Source organism: Carassius auratus, chromosome 2, assembly GCF_003368295.1.
Source record: "Carassius auratus strain Wakin chromosome 2, ASM336829v1, whole genome shotgun sequence".
Lineage (NCBI taxonomy): Eukaryota > Metazoa > Chordata > Actinopteri > Cypriniformes > Cyprinidae > Carassius > Carassius auratus.
In genome coordinates this window covers 4,153,228-4,174,994 of record NC_039244.1, presented here as the reverse complement: position 1 = coordinate 4,174,994, position 21,767 = coordinate 4,153,228, and the positions used below count along the sequence as shown (strand labels likewise).

The window sequence follows — 21,767 nt, the reverse complement described above, 5'->3', positions numbered from 1 at the left end:
CATCCAAACTTTTAGCAGTTTGTTCATTTTTCTGAGTAAGCAAATCATGTGCCTCCCGCTGTGTCTCATATCAGAGACGGAGGAGAAGGCCAAACGGGAGCAGGAGGAACATCAGGAGGCAACGGCAGAAAACCAGGAGCACAGGAAAGACCCAGAGCTGTCGGGACCAAAGAAAGAGCAAAGGGTGGGAGAGGACAACCCAAAGCCAGGGGGGTTAAACAAACCCTCTGAAGAAAGTCCCCATGAGAAATCAAAGAAAGAAGAGGCGCATCAAAAATTACAGAACGGTATTTAGTTAAAATTATATGATTGTTATTGTGAGCTCAGTTCATGTCACTCAAGTTTAACTTTTAGTAATGACTGCCCTCTGGTGGATAATCAGAGGAGTATCAAATGAATAGAGAATATATTATATATATATATATATATATATATATATATATATATATATATATATATATATATATATATATATATATATATTAAATATGGTTGCTACTTCTGGTTCAGTTGTCACACTAGAAATAGAAGGTAACCAAGTGCATTGCATTGTGGGTTTTCAGTCCATACAAAATATGACACCACACAACTGTTTTCAACCATTTATTGTATTGCATTGTTGGTGTGCAGAATAGATTTTTTTTTAATATTATTAATCCAAACTTTTGAACGGTAGTGTAATAAATCAGTATGAAATAAAACTATTCAGTGCATACTTGTGCACAGTGTTGGTATATATCTTGAAAGTGAAGTGACATTCAGCCAGTGAAGAATTGTATTTTACATTTACATTTATCTGACGGTTTTATCCAAAGCGACTTACAATTGCTATATATGTCAGAGGTCGCACGCCTCTGGAACAAATAGAGGTTAAGTGTCTTGCTCAGGGACACATTGGTGCTTCACGGTGGATTCGAACCCGGGTCTCTCACACCAAAGGCACGTGTCTTATCCACTGCGCCAACACCACCCCATCTTATACAAAGAATTGTATAAGTAGAATGGCAATATGCTATTCCAAACATGTTTTTTCCAAAGTGGTCCAGCGTCTGTGAGTCATCTCTAATAATCTGATGTGTGTGAACAGGAGAAGTGTCTGAAGAGGCCGAATCCCCAGCTGATGAACATAAGAGAGCACTCAGTGGTAAACATACACATTATTCTGTAACAGAGACTTCTGAGGCTTTGATACATACTGGAACTACTTGCAGTGACACCAACAACACATTTAGACACTTTATGTCTGAATGTTGATGCATCATTTAATAAAATTTCAAAACAGATGGTATTAAATAAAGATAGCTAAATATTTCACAAAATAAACTTGGGTCAGTAAAAAAATATTTAAAGGAAAAATACTTTTAATTTACTTCTAAAGTGACTGTTAAAACATTACAATTTCAAGTAAATGCTGTTCTTTTCCATTTTATATTCATCAAAGGATTCTGAAAGAAAGTATTGCACATATTTCCACAAAAAATGTGAAGCATGAGCAATAATAAGAAAAGTTTCTTGAGCAGCAAATAAGCATATCAGAATGATTTCTGAAGGATCACTGAAGACTGGAGTTATGATGCTGAAAAGTCAGCTTTGCATCACAGGAAGAAATTACATTTTACAATATATTAAATCTGAAAACTTTTTTTTTTTAGTTGTAATAATATTTCAGTTTTTCAGAGTTTTTCATCAAATAAATGCAGTCTTGGTGAGCATAAGAGACTTCTTTTAAAGATATTAACAGATCTTACCAACCCCTTACTTTTGAATGATAGTGTAGACTCTTAAATAAATACAGAATAAAGACAAAGTATTGTGTGAATTTGTGTTTGTTTGTGGTTAGTTGGCCATGTTTCTAGTTAACATGATGTGGTTCTTCTGCTAGAACAATTCATATGTCCACTAAACCCTGGACCACAAAACCAGTCTTATGTCTCTGGGGTATATTTGTAGCAATAGCCAAAAAAAACATTGTATTGGTCAAAATTATAGATTTTTCTCTTATGCCAAAAATCATTAGGATATTAAGTAAAGATCATGTTCCCTGAAGATATTTTGCACATTTCCTATCTAGGGATGCACGATAATATCGGCACAACATCGATATGAATATTTCTGCCGATGAGCCAAACCGATATTCTCCAAGTGAAATAATTGACCTGTTTTTCAGATGTGAATGTCTGTCTACATTTGTAAAATAATAAATTGATGGTAGAATCAGTACAGAAGAGATACATGGATTTCTCTTCAGTAAAATTAAAGTTTAAATATATCAGTATATATTTGTATATATATCGGTATCGGCATCGGCCAAAATTATTTAGAAAATATCGGCATATCGAATATCTGCCAAAATCCAATATTGTGCATCCCTATTCCTATCATAAATGTATCTCAACTTAATTTTTGATTAGTAATATGCATTGGACATCTTTATATCATTTGGACAACTTTAAAAGCGACTTTTTCAGTATTTAGATTTTTTTGCGATTCCATATTTTTAAATAGTTGTATCTCTGCCAAATATTGTCTGATCCTAACAAACCATACACCACTGGAAAAATGATTTATTCAGCTTTTATATGATGTATACATCTCACTTTAAAAAAAATTGACACTTAATACTGATTTTGTGGTCCATGGTCACATTTGACATTTAACAAAAGTTGTTCAAAATGATGAAATAAAGCAATGTTAGCACAGGAGCATCCAAGACACTGCAGATATCTAATGCAATGACATTCAGATGTTTTTCAGTGCTTTTTTTATGTCTGATGCTATCTTTTGCTGATCTAAATGTCTTCAATCTGCTGTTAACAGAAACTGCAAATGCCTAGAGTGACTTCCATTGGCGTCTTGATGTCCGATGTCACACACAGAGCAGTGAATTAACCATCAGGACAGTGCTCAGTTCTGAAGATCCACGGCGCCCTCTAGAGGATGCAGCTAATGCTTACATCACTTTGTTCTCCTCTATTCCCTCCAAAGCTGCCATTATCTCCAGACTTTCATAAGACTCTCTCTCTGAATCTCTCTGAATGATGAAGGACATAACGGACAAGATACAACAAGCTGCTTTTGTCTGGTCTGTTTTATTTACAGAAGCAGATTTCATTTCCTTCCCAAACCTTAGGTGCATCCTTAATGGATGCATCCACTAAGAAAAGCATGCAGCAGCTGAAACGAAGCCATCGAATGTTAGGATTCTTATTAAAACCTCCATTTCAAATGCAGTCTATGTTTTTCCGCATTTGAGCAGCCTTGCAGTCAGATGACTTGGTTTGTGTGTAAAGCTCAAACTGTGATTTCTATCTTATATATATATATATATATATATATATATATATATATATATATATATATATATATATAATGTGGCCTGCTTTAAACTGTAAATAACTAATCTTAGCAGTAGTTGCACCCGTGAACAATATTCAGCTTTTGCGGCCTGCAGCGATGTTGTGTTCAGCTATATTAAATGCGCTTTACCTGACTCGCGTTTGTTTGCCTCATCTGCTAATAGAGGTCGCATATATGAAACCCTGAATATGTATATGTATTCCTATTATAAATGACTGTCTGCGTTTAGATCAGAGCTTTTCTAACTGGAGAAAAGTTGTATGAAGTGGCAGTATTTGAGCACGTCTGTGTGCTGCTGTGGAGTAGAAAACCTAAGATTTGACCTTCTCTCGCTTAGCTTCCGATGCCTTTCTTCATGTAGTCTTTCTGAAAGCGAACCGAACTGAAACGTCTTCTATAGGAAACGCTCACACACACAAACTAGCAGTCACCGTAGACGATGTAAGACTTATAATTGACCGTAGTCGTGTGTAAGTCATAACCATATCACTGTGCTCGCTCTGCAATACCTGCATATTACGTCGTATGTCATTTTAACCGGTTTCCTGGGGAGTCTGTGACACGTTTTTCTCTGTCCTTTGAGCACGGTGTCTCAAGATATCTGAAGAGAGCATGTCCAGGTCATGTTTCACCCCAAAATCAAACATAAACAAATAGGAAATGACATTTTGCATGACCGAAAGAACAGGATTTTTAAAGAAATGTAGAATAGAGAAATATGATTACATTATATAAATGAGCATAAATTAAAGGTAATAAAACGGACAGTACATTTTTTTTATATAAAATATATATTTGTAAGAATATCCCTTATGCTCACCGGGGTTGCATTTATTTGATGAATATTATTGTATATTATTTGTAAAATATTATTACAATTTAAAATAATGGTTTTCTCTTTTAATATGTTTTAAACTGTTATTTATTAATGTGATGCAAAGCTGAATTTTCAGCATCAATACTCCAGTCTTTAGTGTCACGTGATCCACCAAAATCAAACATAGCTTCTTATTCTCTTTTTGATTTCAGGGTTAAATGTGACCTGTATATGTTCTTGACAGCTTTTCAGAGGTTCATCCATTATTATGTTCAACATTGAGGAACTGGTCTGTTAATTGAAACATTTAAATGTTCTTTTCTTTTCTTTTTTTCGGTCTTTTTTGTTGTAAATATGGTTTCTCTGAATGAGTGAGTCTGAGATGGGATGTGTAACTTGATGATTTCGTTTTCTGAGGATGTGACGTGAGTAAAGCTGAGCTTCTGAATTGTATTTTATTTATACAAAATCTGTAAAAATGTTTATGCATAACTGTATCTCGTGTATGTATATTATTTACCATATTTATTAATGTAAAGAAAATTGCTCCCCCCTTCCATATTTTTACACTGCTAAATGAATAGCATTCTTTATGCATATGCATGGAGATGAAGCAAATTGTCATTTATTACATGGGTCACATGATTTGATTTGCCTTGTGGTTTACAGTAAAGTTTCCTGTAGATTCAGACTATTTACTAGAGCTCATGTGACAGATGAATGTGATGCATGTGCTGAGCTGATGCTAATCCCATGAGTGTGTGTGTGTGTGTGTGTGTGTGTGTGTGTGTGTGTGTGTGTGTGTGTGTGTGTGTGTGTGTGTGTGTGTGTGTTTGAGCTGATCATGTTTAGTTTGTTAAAGTTGACACTTGTGAGCTTTAGGGTCTATAGCTGTCCCCATGATGTCTGTTTTTGAGCAGGACGCAGAGAAAGAGAAAATCTGCACACGCGTGATTCACAATAAACATCAACTTAAAGGGCTCAGAACAAACGCTCTGCTGTTTTTGGGACTGAAGTGTGTGTGATTTAAGCATAAAAGGAATAGATCCTCCAAAAATCCAGTTATGTTCCCATACTCTCCCTAATTTCATTTCCAAACCCATATGACTTTCTTTTGTGCAACACACCTAAATTTAAGAATTACATATTTGAATAAGTTTAACATTTATATATTTGAATTGTGTACCTAATTTCCATCTATTTGGATCACACAGTTTAAAGATAAACTAATAAACTTTGTGATGCATAATTGTCAGTCACACATAAATAAAAAGTTAAAAAAATAGTTTATCATTAACTATTTGCCTTTTATTTTATTTACATAATCATATATTCATGATGCATTTATTAAATTTGCAAAGCCAGCATAAAATTCAGTTAAAAATGGATTTAATGATGATTTATGTGCGACTGACAATTAAGCATAACATTTAATTTATTGGTTTATTTTAAAACTATGTAATCCAAATGGATGGATAATGTATATATAATATAAATACATATGTCTAAAATCTAGCACTAAATATTTTTTGAACGCAAAAGGCAAGATGTTCAGTGAGTATAAACGTTATTTTTGTGTGTGTGTTCCTTATACAAATATAATGGATTCAGAAGACTTGAAACATATTGCATATAGAGTACTTTATGATGATTTTATGGTGTGTGTGGGTTTTTTTTTTTTTTTTTTGGATCTTGGTAGTCACTAAATGCTTTTATTGTATGTTGTCCGAGTACTAGCAGTGTGTACTTTCTGCTATATTTCTCAACAGAAGAAACAATGTCATGTGAAGAGGCCTGAGGTTGAGCAAATGATCAGGAATTTCAATTTTTGGGATGAATTATGAATTATACACGGTGTTAATATTATGTAAATAGCTGACGATTGCGACAAATTCTGCCACAAGGTGTCACTGTTTTATGAGAGAACGGATTTTCTCTAAGGAATGTAATGCTTACTAGACTAAATGCAGTTTATACTGGCTTTTAGTATACTGCTTGTATTAAAAAATGTGTGTCTTTTCAATTTCTGGAGAAGAGCAGCGTGAACATTGCACTAGACCTCTGTATTTTTGTTCATCAGAAGAAAGGAAACCACATGTGTTTGCGGCGATATGGTGAGTAAATGATTACAGAATTATCACTTAAAATTATCCTTTCCATTATAATAATAATAATAATTATTATTATTATTATTAAACAGTATTGAAACACAATCTTCCACTAGGTGGCACTGGTCAAATGAAGGAAAGTAGCACAGAATTCAGACATTGAGAAATGTATTTGCATTCGATAAATGTTCAAATCAATTCATCTGCTACTCTTTTCCCCACAGTAACTTTGTCTAATTTTTTGTGCTTAATGTATTTTAATCAGTTGTTGGTGTTAGGATAGTTTTTACCCTGATTGTAGTTTTTTTCCTTCATTATGAAAAGTATCTATTGTTTTTTTTTCTTTTTTTTGTTCACAAACACTTTTATTTTGCCTGGTTCATCTCTCAAGTAAACGCAAAATGAGTGAGTGCTGCTCATATGACTGTCACTCTATACAGTTTTCACAACAGCTTCAATCTTGCAAGATGGAAATGTTATGTCAATGCCAAGTAATAAAAAATTATTTGAATATTCACAGTACTCTAAAATAATAATAATAATAATAAAAATAATAATAATAATACATAGGCTTCCGGTGCCATTCGCTTCCGGTCAAAACGGTCTGCTTGATCGTGCAAAAAGGAAGAACCTATCTGTCATGATTTTATTTTAATAAAGAAAAGTAATCATGAGCACACCGCAATGCAAATAATTTTAGTGTTTACCACATTTTTTATTTTAATTATTCTTCTAGTTATTGTTTCTAGTAATAGCTTGCATTTTCATTGCAAAATCAAATATTTATTGATGGGACTGAATTGTTTACCCGGTTCCTTCCCTGTCCATCACTCCTGTCCTCATCATACTCTATCTGGCAACAGAAATATGAGACAAAAAGTCCATGCAGAAGTGTGCGTGTTATGCAGTTGTCAAGTTCTTTAGTTTAACAAAAACCCAACACAGCAACATAACACCTCACTTACACCAAATTCAATTTTCACACTGCAAACATGTTGAAGTGAAAATAATCATCAGGCCGTCAAAGCAGATGTTGTATGTTCATACATCTGTGTTTAAGAATCCCTATCCACCTCTATATTGTGAATATATATTTGTTTGGGTAGTAAATGATGTATGCGACATATATGATATAGTCTTGTGTTTATCATATTTATTTCGTAGCTTGTACAGTGATGTGTATATATATACACATGCGTAGTAACACAACTACTCTCTCTTAATTAAGAATTGACAGCTTTTGCTGAGCATATTGTGAGCAGAAAGTGAGGTCTTCGTTTAGACCTTAGGTGTTACACAGTCTTTCTTGTTTCCTAAAGGTCAGCGCATTGAATGTGACTTTTCAAAGAGGAATATTGTAATTAAGAAGGAGTCACCATAGCAACAGGCCATATGCTGTGTTATCTGAAGAATTTTGCAGTAATGGAGGTGTCAGAGTAAGTGTTGCCCGGAAGGTTCGAGTGATGTGTGGTATTTTTTTTCTGGCATTAAATCGCATTTATCAGTGAAATTAATAATCAGTGCAAATATTTTGTTGTGACATTGGAAATATTTTATTTTGTACTTTGCTTCAAGCTAAAATTTGGGTTCAGATCAAGTGCATCTGCGGCCTGCCATCAATTACCACAGACAACAACTTTGTTTTTCTTTCTTTTAATTTATAGTATTATGCATTTAGCAGATGCTTTTATCTAGAGTGACTTAAAATTGAGTAACATAAGCAATTCATCACATATTCAACAATATTCATAATGTACAATTGATCTATTAGAAAGAAAGACTAGTTCAGCAAAACCATAAAAAAAAACATTTTCATTACTTCATATGAAATAAAACAAAATATTTATAAAAACCAGTTCTCAAGGCAGCCGTTCTCATTTTCATTTAGTTTAACTTAATGAATGTCAATAAAACTATAGACATTAAAAATAATGAAAATGAAATTCATTTATAAAATTAAGACAAAATATTAAATAAATTATATATATATATGTGTGTATATATATATATATATATATATATATATATATATGTGTGTGTGTGTGTGTGTGTGTGTGTGTGTGTGTGTGTGTGTGTGTGTGTGTATATATATAATAAAAACTATAAGTAGTATATAATTTAATATTTCCATAATCATTTTTCCATGTCACGAAAAAAAAATAATAATTCACACTTGTGTCCTTCAAAATGTTTGACTTCATTACTTGGATATTTTTCCCCTCTCTCTCAATATAATGACAGTCTGTGGTCCAAAAAAATATAAACCCTTTTGGGGTGAACTATCCCTTTAAAAAAAATATATATTTTTCTGTTTTAGGAGGATAAACTTTTGTAATCCGTTTATTAATAGTATTCTATTTAAACTGGCTCTTTCTAGTTTCAAGTCGTTCGCTATCAAAAGTTTGCACACACAAGATATTAGTGATTTTGTCATACTAGCCTCATTTTAATGTTTAAATATTGTGGCTATACTTCTGAAATGGTGAGTATTTTAACATGTATCTCAGTACAGTGCCCCCGCAGACTTCCATCATATTTGTATAGAATCCAGAAAATTCCTTTAATTGAATCAATCTGTCTTGAACATTTAAAGGGATCGTTCACCCAACAATGAAAATGACCTCACTCTCTCATGAACACACATGACAGATAGAGATAAAGGTTTATAAAGTCTTACACAAACACATCGCTTCACTTCAGAAGGCCTTTATAAACCCACTGGAGTCGTGTGGACTTATTATTATAATGGATGGGTGCAAATTTTTGGGCTACAGACAGAAAGACATGAGTTTGTGAACATAAAGAGACAAAGGAAAGTGTCCCTGTCAAATGAAGCACAGCTTCAAGAGATCCGTGCTCATCATGACTGAATTCAACAAATGTTCTGGTATGATTGACAGCTGATGTCAGCGACTGGACACCACCCAGCAACAGATGAAACTGCATTTCCTGTTCCAAAACAGCTTTGGAGTGACTGCAAGTACACGAGTGCCATCATTTACTGGCAGTGAGTCAGAGAGAGAAGCTGAGCCTGCCAATACACACGACCTGATAAGAAGGGTCGGATTATTGAGCTGCTGAGAGCAGGAAGAGCAGCCCAGAGTTCTCAGCACGCAGAGAGCAGAACATTTAACCCTCCAAACATTATACAGTCATCACTGTCACACTACACCTGCATTCTAGGAAGATAAAAATACTTCAAATAATCCAACATAAAACATTTTAGAATAATAATTAATTACATCAATTTTATATTTTCTTTATTAAAAAACTAAAATTAATGGTAAACATTTATGTAGTATATGCATTATACAAATTTAAAATGCTTTACAAAACAAAATCATATTAAATATTTTCATTTATTTTATTATAGTTAAAATAATGAATAAATGAATCATTACATAAACTGAGAAAATTAAAACCACGTCAAATATATTAAATTAATGCATTTATTTTATTTTAAATCTAAAATACTTGTCACTATTTTATATTTTAAATTTTTTTTTTACTTTGTTTATTCTATAATTATACAATAATTATAATAGAAATAATAACAATGAGCAGTATGATTATATTATTTCATTGTCATTGTTTTAAAATGAAACAAAATTAAACCAAGTGAATGAATGTATAAATGAATGAATATTAAAATAAAAACCAAACATCAATTATTTTATTTATGCATTTATTCATTTATTTTTATTTTAAATAAAACTTAAAATGCATGATTTTTATTACTATATTATATATACAAATTCAATATTTTCATTTTGTTTATTTTCTTCTTGCTAAAGTAATAATCATTGCTGTCATTACTATTCATTACTGTTTTTAAAACTAGAAGAAATTTGGCTAAATTAATGAATAAATAAATAATTACATAAACTAAAGAAATGTAAATCATGCCAAATATTTGATGTATGAAATTACGTTATTTTTATTTTAAATTAAATTTTAAAAGCTTGATTTAATAAAACTACAGGAGATGAAATGTATTTATATCATAAGTGGAAATTAGATTAAATTGCATTAAGAGCTTTTATACTCTTAAACACAATAAATAACTCATTCATGATGTGCTGATGATCACATGACCTTTACATATTTTTAAACAAAAAATGAACATCTGCAAGTAAAATCTAAAGGTGTAGTGGTATATTTGTCATGTAATAAACATCTTAATGAAAAAAATGTTATGTAGATATATATAAATGAAAAGAAGCAGATGTTTCTCCTTTATTTCAAACACTGATGCCACATTTCTCCTGTTATTCTGATTCTTTAGCTCTTGTTAACATGTGATATTTGCCCTGCAGCAGAACATATGAATCCCTTTCACCTCTCCAATATATTTACATTGTACATTTTAAAAACAAATAAATTATTCATGATTTCAGATTTCATGTTAATTAGTACTGGTTTCCTCCATCTGTGTTTTCATGTTTTAGGCCCCACTGAATATTTTAAATATTTCACTTCTCATAGCAACGCTTGTTTAGAACAGAATGTAGCGACAAACTTCTCGCTAGGAGAAACTTCTGCTTAATTGAAAGACACACATAAAAGATCAACCTCTCTATATTTAACACCCTAAGAGTTTTTGCATGTCTTTCAGGAAATAAGACACCTCCATGTATGTGTGTGTTTGTTTTTGTGTGACCATCGTTGAGTTCGGCTCACACCTTTCCCTCCATCTGAGGTTCCACCTGGGTGGAGTGGGCTGCTGGCATATGGGCCATGTAATTGGTAGAAACAGCACAGCTGTAGATGGTGGTTCTGAGACCCAAAGTCCTCTAATGAAGGCAGAATAACAGTGGCCAGCCAACCTGCACGTCTCTCTCTCTCTCTCTGTGTGTGTGTTCTTGTTTTTGTGACATATCAGGACACAACTCTGTATAATGTCATGGGTATGACACAGGTATTACAAGGAGAGGGTGACTTATGAGGACATAACCCATGTCCCCATTTTTCAAAACGCTTATAAATCATACAGAATGAGTTTTTTTTGAGAAAGTAAAAATGCACAAAGTTTCCTGTGAGGGTTAGGGTTAGGTGTAGGGTTGGTAGAATATACAGTTTGTACAGTATAAAAACCATTACGCCTATGGGATGAACACACTTTTCACAAAAACAAACGTGTGTGTGTGTTTGCGTTTGCTGTCCTCTGTCGTCAGACCATCAGTCTGATCATTGCACCACTTTATCTTCACTTTTGATAATGTAAGGTTTTACAGCTTCTACGGAAAACATAATAGCCCTTTTCATGATCTTACAAAAGAAATCACATTTTTGTTCTTGTGCAAACCTATTGAAGGGTTTCTGTAGAAGAGAAACTAAACTTAAAAAATGTTACTTGAAAAAAAAGAACTTTAACTAAAATAAAATATTACTTAATTTCAACATTTTTTTAAGAATGTTAAAAGGGCAACTGAGGTTGAAAGGGCATAAAATGACAGAAAACATACCATAAAAGTGAATCATTGGAATCTGGGAAACTGGTTAAAAACAGACAACATTTTTGCAATTCCATTTTCTAACCATTGTTGTTAATGGTAGCTAAAACTAAAGCTATTCCATTTATTTTCGTTAATTGAAAATTTCTGAAAGTAAATCAAATTTGAAATTTGGGTAAAAGTACTTCATGAGTTAGAGTATGAGTTTTACCTGTTGTAAAACAGTCATTATTTCTGCAATTTTATTTTCCAACCAGCATTTGTTATTGTTAACTAAATCTATGGTTTTCATTAATTAAAATAAATCCGAAACAAAAGGAAATATAAATTTAAGATGAAAGACTTGGCTTAAAGGTGCAATATGTAATTTTCTGCTTTAGAAATAGCAGAAATCACTATATCTATGTTATATATATTTTTTAGTTGTGTACTTACATCATCCCGACATTTTCCACGAACTTTCAAATCCGGAGATAATTATAGTTTAATTAGAAGACACGGCACGTTTCTTTATTTCTGTTTTGTCGCCCGTCTATGGCGTCATATAAACTTTGATCCCTCTAGTTTATCTAACTTCCTGTGGAACTGCCAAATACAAAGGTGAACAGAAGCAAAGAAGAGACGAAGAAGAAAAAGTAGTAGCTAGCCTTGATCGAGACTATTATATTTTATATTTATATTGTTTATATTCGTATTTAAACCTCAATCAATAACTTAGTTATGGATCATGATTATGCTTTGCCTGCACGTTCTGTGAAGCACAAACGTACGGGTGAAATAAATGACCCGAGATGGTTTTGGGACAAGAGAAGCAACAAGACACGGGGAAATATTGGAGTTGCATTTCCAAGATAGAGAGAGCTTCGTGACAAGCTGAATCTACAGAGAGATGCCGAACTCGCTTGCATTCTGATAAACAGGTATGCATCCATTCAGCTAACTGTATATATCCGTATATTTTGTGAAACGATGATGTCTTGTGTAAAACGCAGACGGACTAGCTCTCATGTAAATCTACATTTGTTTTATATCTAGCTGGGTAAAGTAGATTCAAATGCAGTTCACTAACTTGTTCGATATCATAGTATAACGTAATTATAATTATTAACGAAAGGCGACCGTGTTTTTTAACATATATTACTACTAACTAGATAGAATATTGATTTGATAGGGGTCTCATAATTCATATATCTCTCCGTTCGAAAAGACGTGATTGTCAAAATACTAAGTTAGAATGAATGAGGAATGACAGGGAGCGACAGAGCGCGTGTTCCAATGAACAACAACTCCCATGAGCCATACGCTCTTTCCCGACGTCATCAAAGTACGTCTTATGTTATTATTTTGATTGAGTGAACCCTGGTGGCCAAAAATTACATACTGCATGTTTAAAAAGCTTATAAATTAGAAATGTTGCCTTGGCAGCTAACTGAGTATGTTTAAGTTGAAATACTATTAATAAAATTCATAAAAATATTAAATAAATTAATAAAAAAATTAATAAATAACATGAAAGCTAAGTAATAAATCTACATAATATTAATAAATGACAATAACATAACAAGTTACTTTAACATTAAAAAGAGAAAGTATATATAAAATCTAATTCAAAAGAGTAATAAATAGCCAATACAGCGTACAGTAGATACTAAATTAACAGTTTCCAAAACCTTTGAAAAACTAACCAATTTGAAATGTTGCCTTGCAGCTATAAAATAAGTTACTAAAATAATAATAAAAAACAACAACATAAAACTAAATAGAAATATGTGAAAATGAAATATATGAAAACTGATACTGTTTCCAACATATTTCACCTTTAAATTGTGGTCTATTACTCACTTAAAGCTGTAGATTCTGAGACTTGATTATAATCCTTTACTTTACTTCCAGTACTCTCTTTTTATTATTATTATTATTATTTTTTTTTTTTTTTAGCTAAACAGTCCCTGTTTTTCCCATCGTATGGGTTTGAACAAAAAATAGGGTAATACATAACGTAAGTGTTAATTATTACACCTTGATAGAAAATGTATTACTCCTTCTATTTACACCTGGAATAACTTACACAAGTAAATCTCAGGAATTAAATAAGGAATTCCAATGGAAACAAAGAACAGTGTGAGGATGTGAAATCTATAAATAAAGAGGATTAAAAAAGATTTCACAAAAATTCCACAAATGTTCTTTCTTTGTGATGTCTCTTTGATAAGTCAATGAACCTGAAGGACAGATCACAGGAAGAACTTAAAACACCTTCGACGGGAAATCCAGCAGATGAACCTGTTATGATGTGAATCTCTGTGTAACATTGTGTTTTGATTGATCGTGTGTGTGTGTGTGTGGTGGAAATCAGGGTGCTTTTTGCATTTTGCGACACTGTAAAGGTGTGATCATGAAAAGTGAGGCGAGGGTACGCCTCACAATGCTGTCAGTAGTGAAGGTGTTACTGCAAGAAACATCTGCGTGGAGAAAATGGTATATTTTTAAGAGTTATACTCAAAGAAAGGTAAAGCACACACATCTCCCTCTGACAAATTGTTCTTTTTTCTGCCTGTATTGATCGTCTGTGGAGGCAGCAGCTTCGGATCGGACCAGCAGTCGGAGTGTCACCTGTGATTCTGGCAGGCGGTTTGTCTCATCTCCGTCCCATTGTGAGAGTTCCAGCGCCTTCATTAGCAACTCGGCTCGTCACACTGCTTTTAAATGCTGATAATGTGATAATTAAAACAGCTGACGAGCACGAGCTGTCATCACTGTGGTAACAAAAAGCCTCATTTACAGGTGGAAGAATAGCAAAGCATATCCAGGTTTGCCATCCACCTCACGGCACACTATGATAAACTTTAGCTGCTAGAAACCTGAGGAAAAATACTGGGTGGTACCAGGGAAGACAGACTGAATCAGATGGAATACCATAGTACTTTGATACACTACTTTTTTTTATGTTCGAAAGAAAGAAGCATCTTCTGCTCACCAAGACTAATTTGATTAAAAATACAGTTATATTGTGAAATAATATTATAATTTAAAATCAGTCTTTTCTATTTTTAATTTTATTTTAAAATTGAATTTATTCTTGTGATCAAAGATTAATTTTCAGCATAATTATTCCAGTCTTCAGTATCACATGATCATTCAGAATTTTTTTTGGAAGTTTTGAACATTCAGAGAACATGCAGAATGTGTTCAGAACTTAATTAGAACGTTGGCAAAACATTCTAAAAACATATTTTTGTTATTTGGGACTTTGTAATTAAATAATTCTTATCTGATTCAAATTGTCAAAAAAAAAACCTTTTCTGAAAGTCATTGCTGTTGGAATTCTTCCCAACTTTCACCTCGGCGTGTAACTGGACTCATGTTGAGTGTGTGTGAATCATTATAAGAGTATTAGGTGGCAGATAAATGCATTTCCCCTTCCTCTTTCCATCTCTTTCTTTCAACTACACAATGATTTATTACCTGAAAAGACCAGAGAACTAATTAGTGGAGTAATTAATTAATTTAAATTTGCATATTTGCATTTGCAATTAGTGCAGTCAACTGATTAGTCTGAAATGAGGGGTTTGACTCATCAGATGCTGGTGTGAACTGGACCAGAACGTGCAGAATGCCAGCTGAGGCGTTTTGGGGGGCAGAGTGTGAGTTTGTGTGTGTGTGTGTGTGTGCGCGTGTGTGTGTCCGAGTGTTGGAGTTTTGAGGACTGCCCTCTGCTGCACAGAGAAATATTTACTGGAAAAGTAGTAGTTTTTCTGCTATATGATTTAAGGACGATGAAGCGTAAACTAAACACAGCTGCACTTCTAACAGTCTTCTCGCTAGACTGCACTACAGAGATTCATAGTTGTCATACACTGTGGGTTTAAACTACAGAAGCACTTAACACAACAATGTCTTACACCTGCAGAACCATGGCACTACCATGATGAGGGGGTGGGGGGGGGTTGTATCTGTAAGAGAATACATGATATGTGCTTGGAACTCTTGAAATTATCATGGAGTAAATGCAATGTTTAAATGTAAGGTAATTATTCAGTATCACAGAATAGGTCTTTCAGTAATTAATATCTCTGGAAGAATTTTTTTTTTGAAGGTCACTATATTATTTAATAATATTAATAAAAAGATAAAGTTTTCTGAATTGGCCCAATAGTTGGGCATGTTGTCACACATTGTTATCCTATTATGCTTCTCAAAAAAAAAAAAAAAAAAAAAAAATATATATATATATATATATATATATATATATATATATATATATATATATATATATATATATATATATATATATATATATATATATATAATTGTTTGACTGTTTTAGACCTTAGAAATCCTGTATGCAAATGTTATTTATTAACAAAATAATGGTTATATATATATATAAAACTAAAGGTAACATTTAAAAAAACTGAAAAAAAAAAAACTATTCTGAAAGATAAAACAATAAATTAAATAGGAAAAAAGAACAAATAATAATAATAATAAAAATAATAATAATAATAAATGCTGTATGAAACCATATTTTTTGTCCAATAAATGTGGACCATTTAAAACACGTGACAACTTGCCCAAGCAAAAACACTACTACTGAGCCCATCATTTAAAGTCTCAGTGCATTTTAGTCTCTCAGTACAGTTTTTTATGTTCATTGGTTCACCCAATAAATATAGTCAAATCTTAATTTGGAGGACAGAATTTAGCTATATAATCTTAGTTGGCATTAAGACTCAAAACCTTCCTGCAATATAGCCAGTGTGACAACTAGCGCAGTTCTGCTTTAAAAACCTAAATATCATATTTACCTATAGCCTACAATCACTGTAAAGTTAGAGTTTAAGTGCATCATGACAGCACTAGCAATTACTTTTTTGCTCTGTTTACCAATTGAATGCTCCTCAAAATGTATATGCACACAGGTTTTATTATTCATATGTTAGTGCAGAAAATTCACCAGATCACTCTATAACACGCATTCGTGAACTGATTTGCTCTTGCCTGCAGCATCCGTCGCCCTATAATCAAATACACGCTTCGTTTTAAAGTCTAAATCATTTAGTCGTCTCTACACTGGTATTACCGCAGCAGAACTTGCATTAATCTCTCTTTTTTTAACTCTGAGTTTTCTGACGGTAAATGAGAGCCTCCCGGTGCCCATTACCGCGCGCACCAGATGATGAGAGCCGAATGAAGGTCCCCGGAGAGCGCGTCACGTGACCAACAAAACGTCAGTGGCAGATGGCATGGGTACCAGCGCTGGTGCCTGGCATGGGTGTCATTTCTCTGTGAAAGAGAGAGAGAGGGAGAGGGAGATTAAAGGAATTCTTACAGCTTCACATCAAGCACATGGGAGGCAGCTCTGCACGTCGCGAGGAATTCGAACATGCGAGCTGAACACTGAAAGAAACAGGTGAGCCATGAAAAACCAGTCTGCCGTAGAGCATCAGTTTTGGCATGCATGTGTTGTTGTTGTTGGGTTTATTGTTATAAACAGTCACGCGCATATCTCCAGTCTTTTCTATCTTACAACTATAGCCATGGTTTTGGGTTCACCCATCGTTGCTATTTTATAATTGCTGTTAGTCTGAAGGAATAACATCGTCAGTCTAACCAATTAGAAATGAGCTAGAGGACTGAAATCAGTATACATGACCACCACCCTCCTGAGATGACAATAGAAACTGTAAATCGTTGTGCAAAATGCATTTACCTAACAAAAACTAATTTTGTGTTGATTTATACAATTTCACGTCTGGGAATTTGATATGTGATCAAGCTAATGGATGTTAAAATGACAGAACGTGTCATCTGAATCAGCAGGTTATCGTTTAATTTGATATATAACATCCACGTAAAATGTATTAGTATGATTAAAAATAAAAACTAGAAATATCATATATGACCAGACGGGTAACATTTTAAAATTAACGAACCATCAAATATGAAAAACAAACAGCACGTAGGCCTAGCTTCAATGACGAACACGTTCTGATATGTTTTTAAACAGTTTTTTTGCATTTATTAATGCACAATACAGTGGGATTGATTGCAAAAATTGCCCTTTTTTACTTGCAACTTATTTACACACTTTAAGGATAAATTGTAGCTTTGTAAAACTGATTTGTTACAGATAAATATTAAGGATTGGGACATATTTTGAAACATTTTCTATGCAGGTCAGACCAACAGTCTCGTTTTGGTTTTATGAATTTCTTAACTTAAAAAAACACAAAAACAATAGCAGATTAAATGTCACATTACTGAACTTATATCGTGGAGCAAAACGTTAAAGTGTCTTCAAGTAAGGCTAATCACAGACTTTATTTAGTCATAAATCCAAGAACAACAACTAAACAAAAAATTTAACCCATGGGCAATTAGTCTTCCGTGCAACTGAGGTCATGAATGCTTTATTTTGTTGTTAATTTTTGTCGTTATGCAGGGACGATGCTAACCGTACCATTCGAAGACCCAGAAATGATGCACGAGTCTCAGTTTGGTGCCACATTCACCCGTCAAGAAGACGCCCGGACACTCAGTAGCGCCGAGCTCAAGGAGACAGAGGACGACAACACGGACAGGGAAGAAGAGGAGGAGAGAGAGGAGGACGAGAACGGTCTCCCGAAGAAGAAAGGTCCACGTAAGAAGAAATTCTCAGAAGGACGCGGCGAGCGTGTCAAAATGCGCCGGCAAGAAGCGAACGCGCGCGAGCGCAGCCGCATGCACGGCCTGAACGACGCGCTCGAGAGCCTGCGCAAAGTCGTGCCGTGCTACTCCAAAACGCAAAAACTGTCCAAGATCGAGACGTTGAGGCTAGCCAAGAATTACATATGGGCTCTTTCTGAGACTCTGAGCGCGGGGAAAAGACCCGACCTGCTGGCGTTCGTGCAGACCCTGTGTAAGGGCTTGTCACAGCCCACCACTAACTTGGTTGCGGGTTGCCTGCAGCTTAACGGCAGAAATTTCCTTACAGATCCCAACGGGGACGTGTCGTTCTCTGGCAGGCCTCAGTACGATTCTATGTACCCGTATCCGAACGCTGAGATGGCCACGCCCCCCGGCCTCAGCTCTGGGACCCGGGACGGCGTCAAGCCGTTCCGGCCGTACAACTATTACGCGTCCTATGAGTCCTACTACGACAGCGCCTCTCCAGAGAGAAGCAGCCCTCATTTTGACGGCCAAATGAGTCCCCCGATTAATTATAACGGGATTTTCTCGCTTAAAAAACACGAGGACCAAGTCGAGTACAGTAAGAACTGCCATTATGGGATGAGATACTGTAACGTTCCCGGCCGGGGCACCATGTACCGCGTTTCCCCAGACAACCATTTTCCTTATGACTTACATCCCCGCAGCCAATCGTTCCAGAGCCAGGACGAATTAAATACGGGTTTCCATAATTAAAAGCGAGCATAGGGGTTGGATGCCAGCTACACTGATCTGTTAATTAATTAGTCCTTGTTGCCGATGGTTTTGCTTTGTTTTAGTTTGATTTCTTCATACGATATTTCAAAATACTGTAAAATCAATTCTATTTATTTCAGACTGCTGTTGCTCATGCATTGACGCGGGCTGAAGGTGACCTGTTACAATCAATGAATCAAAGGAAGATGGAAATTAAATTTGAAGCTTTTCAAACAACAATAGCCTACTTGTCTCATATCCTGTGCAAATGGATTTATTCGTGTGTTACATGAAACACAAAATCACGACAGCAATAATGGAACTATGCAACGCAGTAGCCTATGACAAAAATATTACCGTGCAAACATGTAAATAGCCTTGTTGTGTGAATTTCAGTATTCGTTAGACTTCTGTGTCTTTGAACTATACTCACTATTCTGACTGATTTAAGGAAACTATTGTGATTTTGCTATGTAAAAGTTTCCCCCCCTGTTTATTTCGTTTATTCTCTGAGGAGGAGCGTCGGGTCTTGTGAATGATGTGAACTTGAGCTCACTTCGATCAGTTTGTCGAAATAAATCTTGAATGTGATCAACTGTGTTCATGCTCTTTCTTGAGGAAGTAACCTGAAAGATGAACGTTAATTTAATTAAAATTTAAACAATAGACATTAACGTAGGCTACTGTTATTGTATATCACCATATAAGTGAATAAAATGTTACAGCATCACTTTAATCTCGACTTCTACGTCTTGAAATATTTATTATTTATTATTATTTATTATTAGGCTATCAGATTCGTATCTGATGACTGAGGTTATTTAATAACAGGGAAAAAAAAAGTAAAATCTTTTAAAACCATAAATCCTGTCTCTGAAAATTGCCGTGTAACAGCGAATGAGTCTGACAGCTGAGATTCTGATCGAAATACACTAACATGGGTCGAAATGATTTTGTTGGGATTCAGGAAAAAGCCAAAAAAAAAAAAAAAAAAACATGAAATAATAAATATTCAATTAGTTGTTTGTTTTTGACCTTATGTTTATTCATATTTGGATATAAGTGCTCCATTGGGGTTTCGGCGTGAACATGTTGAATCTATCATGACCTTTTACAAGATTGTTAATAATGTTTTTGTTATCCAAGTGACGGACTTTAATAAAATTTCTTAAATTATTATTATTAGTAAATAAAACATCTAACGAATTTAATTATTAACTGTTTAGCTACATTTTATAGTTTTCTTTCTTTCTTTTCCCGTTTTTTTTTTCAGATGAAGAAGGTAGCTACTTTAAGATGTCAGATAACACGTCTCGAAGATGATGGTTGAAATTTATTGATTTCTTATTTAAATAACTGTTTTATATTTGAGTATTAATTTAACACTTGTTATTTATTTTTATTACCTATTACATATATTCCAAGATTGCATCTCAGATTGAAAAAACGAATAGACGATTTTCCATCAAGGAAACAAGACCTGAGTGATTCTGTGATTTTCTTCTTCTTCATCTTATTCTTTATAGTATCTTCTTCTTCTTCTACTTCTTAAAAATAATAATAATGATAATGATAATAATAATAATTATTATTATTATAAATGATTAAAACGAATTTTTGAGAGTCAAACGAATACCTGAGGTCGGACAGAACGGACTTTATCTAGAGTTTGACCGACTATTAGTAAACGCCACACAAATCAGCAGCTACGTATCCGACAATTAAAATATTAAATAGATAAAATAGCAATTGGAAAACTTTTCAAATAATAATAATAATAAAAAAAATAATTGAAATCCCCATTCATCTGAAACGCAGCAGTTGTCACTGAGATTTAAAGCCTTTTAAAGTGTCTGTACAGGTTCAAATAAATTTAACCTGTAATTTTAATTTTTACATAAATGACAATTATAACAAGACGTTATACATATGTGTATATGAAATTAAATTTTTTTCCAGTCAGGTATAAAATACACGGAAGTAGCAAAGAGGACATGAAATTTACAACTAAGCTTAAACACCGTTTGTATATTTGGATGTGAATGTCAAATAAAATAAAACAAAACAAAAAATAAACAAATACAATTTTGAAATAAAACAACATAAAATTCCGAAATATTGGTAAAATTCCAGTGAAGTTAAATGAAATAAATCTATGAATGCCGGGTTTTTTGCTCCTCTATGACATCATCTTGTCCTGCTCTGTTGCTGTGAGTGTGAAAATGTGTCTCTGTATTTGACACGTGAATCTCTGGAGCTGGAAACCTCCAGGCCAATGACACCATCCTTCCTCTCACACTCATCCTCTGCTTCAGTCAGCCTCTGACAGCTGCTCCCTGACAGGAGGAGTGTGTGCGTGTGTGTGTGTGTGAGAGAGAGAGGTCTGCCGGCAAACAGTCTCGGGGGTGAAGGTCTGAATGGTTGGCATGCATTTGCTCTCCTTTGACTGAGAGGTTAACCACGAATGTGCCCTTTTTTCTCTATCCTTCTCATAAGAGTCTATAGAGGTAAAGTATAGAGCAGCATATGGCAGATTCTGTGTGGGTGGCAGAGCTGGGGGCGTCAGTCTGGCTTTATATGGACACAGTTTTCACATTCATATCTGTTCTTTATGAGTCCTTGCAA

General features: G+C 34.0%; 2 protein-coding genes across 4 annotated transcripts in view; both read left to right on the top strand.

Moving 5' to 3' along the window:
• LOC113113158 (calcium/calmodulin-dependent 3',5'-cyclic nucleotide phosphodiesterase 1C-like) overlaps positions 1–3,322 on the top strand; it is a 61,162-nt gene extending 57,840 nt beyond the window's left edge. For all 3 annotated transcript variants that reach the window (XM_026279347.1, XM_026279341.1, XM_026279336.1), the window contains 3 exons: positions 75–287; positions 1,088–1,144; positions 2,818–3,322. In XM_026279347.1, coding sequence (XP_026135132.1) covers positions 75–287; positions 1,088–1,144; positions 2,818–2,834 — 287 coding nt within the window. In that variant the 3' untranslated portion in view covers positions 2,835–3,322. The remainder of the gene's footprint in view (positions 1–74; positions 288–1,087; positions 1,145–2,817) is intronic.
• A 13,638-nt stretch (positions 3,323–16,960) lies between these two features.
• neurod6b (neuronal differentiation 6b) lies at positions 16,961–19,799 on the top strand. The gene is made up of 2 exons (XM_026279330.1): positions 16,961–17,148; positions 18,181–19,799. The coding sequence occupies exon 2, from the start codon at positions 18,186–18,188 to the stop codon at positions 19,140–19,142; it is 957 nt and encodes a 318-aa protein (XP_026135115.1). The 5' UTR covers positions 16,961–17,148; positions 18,181–18,185; the 3' UTR covers positions 19,143–19,799.
• Positions 19,800–21,767: the final 1,968 nt, after the last annotated feature.